At 36.0% G+C, this 11,488-nt stretch overlaps 1 protein-coding gene across 3 annotated transcripts in view; it reads left to right on the forward strand.

Annotated features, from left to right (window-relative positions):
• The window catches only part of ZMYM2 (zinc finger MYM-type containing 2), a 93,100-nt gene that overhangs the window by 39,568 nt on the left and 42,044 nt on the right, over positions 1-11,488 (forward strand). For all 3 annotated transcript variants that reach the window (XM_069080695.1, XM_069080696.1, XM_069080697.1), the window contains one exon: positions 791-862. In XM_069080695.1, coding sequence (XP_068936796.1) covers positions 791-862 — 72 coding nt within the window. The remainder of the gene's footprint in view (positions 1-790; positions 863-11,488) is intronic.

Below are 11,488 nucleotides of genomic sequence, written 5' to 3' on the forward strand. Positions count from 1 at the left end.
GTAATTAACCCTCAAATGTGACATCATTGATTTTACAGAAAACTTATGATTTCCTTGGGCAGCTAGGTGGTGGCACAGTGGTTAGAGTTCCAGGCCTGAAGGAGTCAGGGATACTCTTATTGAGTTCATTTCTGGCCTCAGACACTTAGTAGCTATATAATCCTGGGCAAGTCACTTAATCCTGTTTGCTTTAGTTTCCTCATCTAATAAAAAATGAGCTGGAGAAGGAAGTGGTAAACCATTTCTTTTGATCTTTGCAAAAAAAAAAAAAACACACACACACACACACACACAACCCAAGAAGACCCAAACTAGGTCATGAAGAGTCAGGCATGACTGAAAATGACTCAATAGCAACAACATGATTTCCTTAGAAAAAGATGATAGAATCAGAGTTAGAAGAGACCTTGAAAGTATTTTGTTAATCTTTAAGATGAAACTACTCAATAATAGTCTGTTTACTAGGAGAACTGGAAATAGAACCCAGTTTTTCTGTTTTGTCATCTATTTTTATTTTAATACTCTATGATGTTGATAATCATTGTTATAGTTACATTTTCTTTAGGCTGATAATTAAAGTTGGAATTTTCCAAACAAACTGACTGGGTTTGTTGGAGTGAGATATGTTAAAATTGACAAAGTATAATATTGAGAGTTACCTGTGTTTTAACAGCTCTGTTTTCTTCCCACTTTATTTCTTTTGTTCCACCTCTATTTCCTCATTTAGGTAGGGAACAATATGGTCCACAATTAAATTTTGGCCAAATCTAATTTCTTAATCTCTTTCCAGGTAGGTAGCCATCCCAGTTTCCTGAAGGAGGTTAGAGATCACATGCAGGACTCCTTCCTGATGCAGTCAGAGGTAAGAGTTTTGCCACTGTTTGTCTTGGAGTATTTGCATTGTCCCACCTTTGTTATGCCTTACCTCCTCAGTGAAATGAGGGAAGTACATACAGTTTTGTCACCTCTTGTTTAACCTCAAACTTAGTCATTATAATTATACAGTCTTCAGTTTTTTGGTTGAAATTCCTTCATATTTCATATTAATTAAACATAAACTGCTTGCTTGCTTTGTATAAACATTGTTTTAGACCTAAGGGGCAACTACAAAATTTAAGTAGTTCTGCTATCTTGGTGCTTATACACACATGTTAAATGAGAAATTGTAATACAAGATTACTGAAAAAAAGTACACAGAAGAAGCTGTATTTATAGAAAAGAGTACATTTTAAGGCTTATTGATACTAGAAGGTTTTAGAGAATTCTAGAGAATGTAGTGGACAAATGACAGCTAGATTTTATAAGGGCCTTGACTAAAAAACAAAAGGCAATTCATTGGGTATGCCTTATGGAGTCAGTGAAGATACCTTAGCAGAGTAGTGTGTTCTCTATGTAAAAATATTGGGTAGAGAGTAGATCATGTTAGACTATTAAGTTATGACAGGTGTTAATAATGAAGCCTTGTATCTGAGTTGTAAAGTTTTTGACAGTGGAGCGGTTTGGATTTTAGAACTATTTCATAGGTAGATTTTGTAAATGGAATAAGAAATGAGGGGAAAAGGGGCAGCTAGGTGGCCCAGTAAGTAGAGCACTGGCACTGGAGTGAGGAGGATCTGAGTTTAAATTCGACCTCACACTGAACACAAAAACTAGCCATATGACGTTGGGCAATTGCTTTCTAAAAAGCTCAAAAAAAAAAAAAAGAGGAAAAATAGCTGCAGGCTTACCTTTGTTGTTGGCAGCTAGGTGGTGCAGGGGGAGAGTTCTGGATCTAGAATCAAGATGACTCATCTTCCTGAGTTAAAATCCGACCTAAGACACCTACGAGCTGTGTTACCCTGGGCAAGTCACTTAACCTTGTTTGCCTCAGTTTCCTCATCTGTTAAATGAACTGGACAAGGAAATGGAAAAGCATTCCAGTATCTGCCAAGAAAACCCCTAATGGGATCATGAAGTCAGACTTGACAGAACAACAAAATACCATCATTGGAGATGTATTGAGAGATCATGTCAGAGTGGGCCTAGCTAGGGAGAAAAGATACCAAGCTCAATTTTGACATGTTGAGATGATGGTACACGACTGAGACGGAGAAAGTCATTAAGTGCCAGGCAGTGCCAGTCTGATGCTCAAGAGCCTTGAAAATGAGAATGGGGGATAAAGATTTGCAAATCATTAAAAGTTATACTTAAAGAGGTGGAAATGAAAATTCTTATTTTAGAATGGGGCAGGGGAGGGGAGATAAAAAATCAGATACCTTTAGAGCACTTACAATAGGTGTTTGTTCAAGGATGAGAATTGAAATACGGGAAAGTTAGAAATGAAGAGAACCAGGAATGTATGATTATTTGAAGTTAAAGGAGCAAAGAACTGTCTTTGGGACGGGGTTTTCAGTAGTGTTATGTTGCAGAGGAGTCAGTATGAGGACTAAAAGTCCATTGAATTTGGTGATAGTCTTTCAGTGACCTTAGAGTACTTTTAATAAAGGCAAACTTCATAGAATGACATAAGGAAGTGCAGACAGTTGATAGTAGTCTATAGACTACTTTTTCAAATTTTGTAGAGTTCAAAGAGGTGTAGAAGAAATGATAAAGATTTTTCATATCTAGGCTTATGTAAGTGAATCTTTTATTCCCATAATGAGACTCCTTTTCCAAATAGATGACTGAATGGAGAGTGTCTTAACTCATTACCCTTCACATACTGTAGGTTCCATTTGATATTTTTGTTTGCTGATTGAATGGTCCTTTCCTTTGCCATCCTAAGATGGCTACTGCCTTCCTAGTTTCATGCTAGAGGTGGTAGCATAAGATACTGGGTTTATTATTAGTTTTTCTCTATTTGAATGTAAGCTCATTGTGGGTAGAGATTGTTTCATTTTCCTAGCACTCTGTCTTAACACAAAGTAAGCTATTAATATTTGTTAATTGTTGGGAAGGTTTGCTAAGGAAATTACTAATGTAATTGAGATTCCACTGGAAGTATTTTAAGTACTTAGTACTTTTAAAAGACTCCTTAATGGGGGCGGCCAGGTAGCACAGCGAGTAAGAGCACCGGCTCCAGTGTTGAGAACACCTGGAGATCGAATCCCAGGCTCAGACACTTAGCACCCACCCAGAAACACCTGGCCGTGTAACCTTGAGCAAGTTACTTAACCCCAATTGCTTAGGGGCGGCCAGGTGGCTCAGCGAGTAAGAGCACCGGCTCCAGTGTCGGGATGACCTGGATCAAATCCAGGCTCAGATACTCAGCACCACACCCAGAAATAATAACTGGCCGTGTAACCTTGAGCAAGTTACTTAACCCCAATTGCTTTAAAAAAAAAAAGACTCCTTAATGAACAGTGCTAATTATAAATCAGTCTTTAATCTTTAATGTTACCTAAAGATCCTTTACTAAGTATTGTCAACATTTAGCCTATTGTAATAATTACTGAATTTGCTTTTCATAAGTTGATTCAGTTTCTTGAAAAATTTCTAATTCATTAATTTTCTGTGTTGTGAATTCAAGTTTTTTCCTTTACCATGTAGCATGAAATTATTTGCCAAAATTATTGACAACAACCTGGGTATTATGACTGACCTCAGGTGTAATTATTTTGATTTAGTTATCTCTCTGCCCATTGTCCATTTTAATAAAACTGCAAAAAGTATCTATTGAATTTTTCCAGTATAAGCTAGTAATAATAGCTTTACATCCTTCATCTTGTTTTCACTTAGCAAAAAACTTAATGAATTAGATTTACTAAACTTAAGCTGTGAATTTTTGACATTTCTGACACTGAGGGGATGTAGAAGTTAACCATGGCATAGGTATTACAGTTAACTTCCAGGGAAATATGATGATTTAAATATATTGTATTAATTTTTGAATTAACATCTCCATTTCTTCTCAAATAATGTGGTTAGTTTTAATAGGTTTCTAATATGAGACTAGAATAGTCTAATAGATAATTTTAGGGGTAGGGAAATTATAAAACAGAAGTGTGTAGCCCCATAGTAGTATATTCTCAAGATTGTAAATTTCTTTGGAATAAGGAGCCTGTTGTTTTTAAATCAAAATAGAGATTGAAGATAAATTTTTGTTGTTGCATGAAAGTGTTTTCTACCATATTTCATTTATTTCCACATTCTCTAAAGTTTGCATACTTGTTTGTTAATTGCATTTCATTGAAGTGTTAAAACAGAGCTATAATATTTTCACCATTTTACCTCCTTGGGCTTCATTTTTTTTTCAATTATAAAATGAGAGACTGAAAAACCTCTAAAGTTCCTTTACCTCTAAATCTGTGGTCCTATGACATGTTATTGTTCTTAAAATCAGTGTTTATTTTGAATTTGCTTATTTAGTTCACTGACAAAATCTTTCCACATTTAATGTTCACTCTTCCTGGTAAATTCCAAAATTGGTAGGTGTTTGGATTTTTAAAGGTGAATGAGTCAGCCATTCTCTAAACTTTTATTAAGCATCTGCTATTGTGCCATGATGTGCTTGTGATGTAAACATGAAAAAGAAAGACATCCTTATTCTCTAGATGCATACATTGTAATGGAGAAAGACCTTGGGTGAGCTCTTAATGGATAGCAATTATTTGTTGCTTTTATTATTACAAATGTATCTTCCCTCTCATACTCCCACTTCTCTCTCCCAATCTGTGTTAAAAATTATTCTTGTTTTGGTAGATGTCCTGATGATTCCTTCTGGGATTTACTTTTCAGTTACCAAACTACTACAAAGGACTTTCCCTTTCTGTATTCTACATGCATTCTATTTTTTAACAGTATTCTCCTATATTGCCATAGTTGTTGATTCCTCACGATGAGATTTTAACCTTCACATAGTTTACTGCATATAATTTATCTGGAGTTAGGTTGCCAATATCAGTTTTGGCTCATTAAAACATTGTGATCACATAATTCCTTTTTGGTTTTCCTATGCAAGATTTTTATTACACATGCAGGGGGAGAAGCAAGAGTAAATAATTTAAACATAATATCATGGAAATATGACATTATTTGATTTTTTTATTTTTAATGCCCATACATTTGTTCAGCTGTACATAACCTTCTCAGCATTTAATGTTATAAAATGTATTTATTGTAATAATTAAAAAGAGTAGAGGGAATGGTGTGTGTGTTTTTACTAAACATCTATAATGACCATAATGGTGATCTTTCTAAAATAAGCTTGACAAAATTTGATTTTTTTAATAGAATAAAAAAAATTCTGAATGCTCATCCAAAATTTATTAAAACAAGGCTTTTTAAACATGTGGTCTGTGGATTTCAATATAATTGGTTTTCTTTGTAATCGTATGTACTTTATATTTTTTATTTTAAATAAAATCTTTTCTTCATTAAAATGTAAAAATTTTGCATGTTTGTTTACAGTTCATTTAAATTTCATCCATTTACTTTTTTAGTTAGTTTTTTTTCAGTCAGTGAAAATCTACCTTCTTTCGTCAACATTTTACCTTTCCCCTTGCCCTTGAGAAAGAAACATGTATGGTGAACTAAAACAAATTCCCATATTAACTATCTCATCCCAAAATATGTCTTAAGCTACACTCTTGTGTCTGCTACCTCTTGCCTAGAGTTGGGTAGCATGCTTCATGATGAGTCCTTTGGGAATTGTAGTTGTTTGTTGCATTGATCAGAATTCCTCCATTTTTCAGAGTTGTTTGTCCTTAGAATACTATTATTATTGTATTAACTGTTCTCCTTATTTTGCTCATTCATTCACGTCTTCCTAGTTTTCTCTGAAATTGTCCCTTTATCATGATTTCTTACAACAGAGTTGTGTCATGTCATATATTATATCATATTCATTAAAGGTAGCTAAGTGGCAACTAGGCCTGAGATCAGGAAGACTTGATTCAAATCTGTCCTCAGTCACTTTTGCCTTGGGCAAATCACTTAATCCCTGTTTGCCTCAATTTCATCAAATAGGCAAAATAGGGATAATAGTAGGATCTAACTCCTAGGGTTGTGTTGTTTTGAATGTCAAATAAGAATATTGTTTGGCACCTAGTAGGTACTATATAAATGCTTATTCTCTTATTCCTTTCATATAGCATAACTTAACCATTCTCCAGTTATCAGCATTTCTGTAAATTCCTGTCAAAATGCAATAGGAAGGAGTAGAAAAAGGAATTTCATTTAAAATCACTATAGGAAGCATAAAATATTTGAGAGTCAACTTGCCAGATTCCATACAGAAACTGTGTATGTGGATACAACCACAAAAAGTTTTTTTTTACACAAATACAGATTTAAATAATTTGGCAAAATATTAATTCCTCATGTATAGGGATGAGTCAATATAAAAATAATGACCATATTACCTAATTTGACTTACTCAGTGTCATACCAGTTTAACTACCAAAGTATTACTTTAAACACCTAGAAGAAATAAGATCCAACATTTCAAGGAAAATAGGAAAAAAATGAAGGAAAAGGGCCTATCATTAAATAATTTTCAAATTATGTCAAAAAAACCCCAATAGTGGCAGAGTCAAGTGGCAGAGTAGAAGCAGGACCTCCATGTGGCTCCAGCTTCCACCTTCCCCAATCCATGTAAAAAGGGGACTCTGAATAAATTTTGGAACTGCAGAACCTACAAAATGACACAAAGAAGCTAACCTCCCGCTGAGGACAGCCTGGCAGGCCCACAGGAATCGGCGAGTGCAGTGCTCTGGGAGCCCCTGTGTGATCCGGACGTTTTATTCCCAGGGCAGGCCTGACCAGTCGCCAGGAGGGACTCCAGATCACCAGCAGCTGTGGCCGTTTCCAGATTTATCAACACATAGATGTGAAGGACAAAGTGAGAGGTCAGTGCAGTGTGGACTTTTGGGAGAGCAGTGGCTTTTGCCCCCAGGGCAATGAGGAGAGGAATGCCTTAAGAAGCCGAATTTACTGGATGGAAAAAGAAGCTCAAAAGCTCAATGAGGAAAATTATTCCCTCAGATTTAGAATGGACCAAAGGGAAGCTAGTGCCATTAAGAGAAATCAAGATGATGTTAAACAGATCCAAACAAATGAAAGAATAGAAGGCAATGTGAACTATCTCATGGGAAAAACCACTGACCTGGAAAATAGATCCAGGAGAGATAATTTAAAAAGTATTGGACTATCTGAAAGCCACGATCAAATAAAGAACCTAGAAATCATTCTCCGAGAAATTCTCAAGGAAAATTTCCCAGATATTTTAGAACCAGAAGGCAAAATAGAGGTTGAAAGAATCCACCGATCACATCCTGAAAAAGCTCTCCAAAGAAAACTCCTAGGAATACTATAGCCAGGTTCCGGAATTCCCAGATCAAGGAGAGAATATCATGAGCAGCCAGGAAGAGAAAAAAACAGTAGTCATCAAGACAATTGAGTACTGATTATGAAATAGGTCAGTCTGTGGAACAGATTAGGCATCCAATATAAAGAAGCAAATGAACACTGTAGGGCTAGTGCTTAGTATACCCAAAGATCTCACCAATTTTTGTTAAGAGTACACTGTTTGGGACAACTATTGGGAGCCAGTTTGGTAGAGATTTAGCCTTGTGTCTTAACAGCATATAAGAACATAAACTTCAAATGTATATTAGATATAGAGTATCATCACAAACAAAATGGAAGAAATTGCCTTTCAGTTTGATGGGTGGGGAACCAAGTTCATCATCAAATACGGTATAGAAAATTTCACAGAAGATGAAATGGACGATTCCTTAACTATAGTATTAGCTTTGCAGAAGGATGTACCTGGGTTTTAAATCAGCATGTTTATTAATTGTTTCCACAAAGAATGTTATCATCAGTTAAATAAGAAGTAGTATATTTTAGGATTTTTTTCATAGGGTTATTGTGAGGATTAAATGAGATAAAGGGTATAAAGGAAATTACCAACTATAAAATGCTATATATAAATGTCAGTTAATTAGTAATTCTGATCTATACTTAACACTTTATGGTATTTTTTTTTAGCATTTTTTTGCCTTGGCAATGGAAAGAAAGGGGGAGGGGAGGTAAATGGTTTATATAAAAACTTAAATCAATTCTGAGTTTTCATTTTACATGGTAAATCACTTAGAAACATACAGTAGGCTCTTGTCAAGTTACATACAGATGAGTTGTACATAGTAACACATACACAAAGCAATGACCCTAGGGATATGGTATCTTGCCTAAAGATTGGAGATGTTGCTTGCATTTAATCCCCAGTTGAACTACAGAGGTGGATTCTACTTTCCCTCTGCCATATTATTCACTAATAGAAGTTCAGTTAATTCATTCTACGTAATGTTGCAGGACATCATTGATGTCAAGTGGAAGAGAGTACTTAATTATACAGTCCACTCAGCCATTCTGGTTTCTTTTCTTTAAAAACCTTGGATAAAGGGTTGCTGATAGGACATTTATCACACTTAATATGTTGTCTGATTTGTCAGTTAGTGGATTTCCTTGTTGAATAAAGTGGCCATATTTTTCTTTCTTTCCCCAAACTTTGTCTTTAAAAAACTATGCTTTCTCTAAAATCTATTGCATATTGAACCACTTTAAATTTTCATGTTTTTTTTTTCCACGTTTAAGCAAATGAGTGTAAGTGGGACAGGAGATGATTTTTTTGACCTCACACAAAACACATGTTTCTCTGTTACTAAGGTGTCTAGAATAATTTTTTTTATATGTAAGTACACCTTGTAGGATGGATGGCTGTACTTATTTTCTCATATCTATAGTTTTAAACATACTTTGCCACTTGTACTTAATGATATGCTTTCTCACTTTATTCTTTACCTATGTTTTCCTTCATCCTCCTTAATCCATTTTGCTGGGCTCTCTATACAACCCCAAAAGGGCTCCTACTTTTTTAAAAAACTAATTATTTAATGTAGTCTCCCAGGATTTTAATTTTCTTTGATAGTTTAGTACTTAACCATATATGGATCTTTATGTTCCCCCAATACCCATAGTCTATACTGGAATGGTCTTTTATATTATAAAAGTGTGAGCTGTTCTGAGAGAAGAAATACTGCAGACAATGAGGCCAGTAAAAGGACATCTCAGCACCTTGTAGGATAGTTGGCTAGGCCAGAATGAATGAAAAGAAGGGGGAAAATGTGGGAGAGATGTGGATGTAGATTCAACAGGAATTGACAGCTGTTTGAGTATGGGTAGCAAGATAGAAGAGTCAAAAGATGATTCATAGTTTTAAAGTTTAGGGAACTGAGAGTATTATATTGTCCTCAGTGTAAGTATAGAAGTTTGGAGAAAAGGGATGCATTTTCAAGGCAGAAATGATGAGAGTTCTTTTTTTTTTTTTTTTTTTAAGCAATCAGGGTTAAGTAATTTGCTCAAGGTTACACGGGCAGGTGTTTCTGGGTGGGTGCTAAGTGTGTGAGACCGGGATTTGATCTCCAGGTCATCCTGATGCTGGAGCTGGTGCTCTTACTCGCTGAGCCACCTGGCCACCCCACATACCTTTTTTTTTTTTTTTTTTTTTTTTCCTTTTTGGAGGGCAGTTGGGGTTAAGTGACTTGCCCAAGATCACACGACTAGTTTTTGTGTTAAGTGTCTGAGGCCAGATCCAAACCCAGGTCCTCCTGACTCCAGGGCTGGTGCTCTATTCACTGTGCCACCTAGCTGCCGAGAGTTATTTTCGACGTATTTAGTTTTTCATTTTGGCAGTATAGTATATGTAGTTGGAGAGATCTAGTAAGTAGAGGATGAAAATTAGGATGGGTATGTGTATTATTCATAGAGGTGAGAATTGAATTTGGGTGAGATCACAAATAGGATGTCCTTGGGTTGGGAGTGGGGTGGAAAGTAACCTGTTGTAATTTGTTCTTCATTCTTAAGGAGGACCATGACATCAGGGAGGTGATGAAAGTGAATTGGATTTAAATGAGGGAGGACTGTGTGAAGTCAGCAGTGTCACTTTTTCTGCTGGAACCATCTAGATCCAGTGGTGAGATATAGAACAGGACAACTGGAGATGGCCTGGTTGGGATCCTCAGGGGTTCTGTCCAAAACAAAAACAATTACTTTTTACATCACTCTGAGCCAATCTGGGCTTAAACAGTGAACAAGTGGGGCTTGGCCTGTGACCTGTTGTTGGCCAGTCATCGAGTCAGTAATCTAACGATGTAGCTGTGGAGGTGATATTCTGGACTGAGAACTGCAAAGAGATTGCTTAGTTAAGAAGTTTAAAGAAGATAAAGGACAGGAGATTTAGGCAATGAGACTGGATGTATTCTTCCACTTGAGTTTCATTTGTAATAATGGAGTATGGGGCTGTCAAGAAATGATGGGATGGATTATTATGCAGTATATAAACCTGGGATTTATCAGCAGAGGGGCTGTCCAATATTGGACAATAATTTTGGGGGAAGTTAGTGGTTTTAGTTTTATATCTTTAGGCGGTGGAAAAAGGAAATCATTTGCTAAGGAGAGATGAAAATGAGTGTGATGATGAGTATTCTGCTTTTAACTTCTTGGATCTAGATTACATATCATGCTGTAACTGAACTTTTTTCTATTATGAACTTTTAAACCAGTATGATTACTTCCTTTCTCTTCATTTTACCTTAGCAACCAGTCAGTTTGATCCTGCCCAGGAAGCATCTCCATTTGTCTCTATCTTTACCAATGGAATAATCAGTCAGTCAACAAGTATTAAGCACCTGGTATGGGCCAGACTCTGGGAATACAAATACAAAGACTGACTCATTGTCTTCACAGATACTCTACATTCTTATTGAGGGAGACAGCAAGTAATTATAAATAAATAAATAAATATGTATAGCATAAATTTAACATGAGTAAATACAGCTGAGTAGTTTTGAATTCAAGGTATTTTGGGAGGGCAGATGGGGAAATCAGGAAAGGTTTCATGCTGAAGATGGTGTCTGAACTGTACCATCCCACCTGCCTAATCCGAGTGAGATTTTGAAGGGTGGGGTGGGGTGTATTCAAGGCATGGAGAGAGGGTATAGAATTTTGTATCTGATGAATTTAGGGAAGGTGGGTTTGACTGGATCATATACACAGTGTGGGAGAGCTGGTGATGTCCAGTGAGACCAGAAGGATACATTGAGGCTGGGATAGGAGGGTGTGCATTATGGGTATGGGAGAAAGTTCAAAGGAATAGAACCCAGTTTGATTGAATTATAGAATTTGGAAGGAGGAGTAAGTAACATCTACTGAGGCTGAAAACGAAGGGGCTAAATTGTGTTAGGGTATTAAAACTAAATAGAGAAATTTATATTTTACTCTAGAGACAATAAAAATGACTAGATTTTCAAATTCACAGTTAGGATTACTGGGTATTTCTCTCCATCCTATTCCTCTGTTTATCTCTCCGTCTCCCCCCACCCCCCCCTCTCTCCCTTCATTCACATACATTTTAATTCAAAATTAATAAAAATTTTACTATCTTAAATCTATTATCTTATCCAACACTACTTAGCTACTTAAGACACACTATTCACACACACATCGT

This window comes from Petaurus breviceps, unplaced genomic scaffold, assembly GCF_028583685.1.
Source record: "Petaurus breviceps papuanus isolate PSGF00001 unplaced genomic scaffold, PetGlider_PUasm1.0 91133, whole genome shotgun sequence".
Lineage (NCBI taxonomy): Eukaryota > Metazoa > Chordata > Mammalia > Diprotodontia > Petauridae > Petaurus > Petaurus breviceps.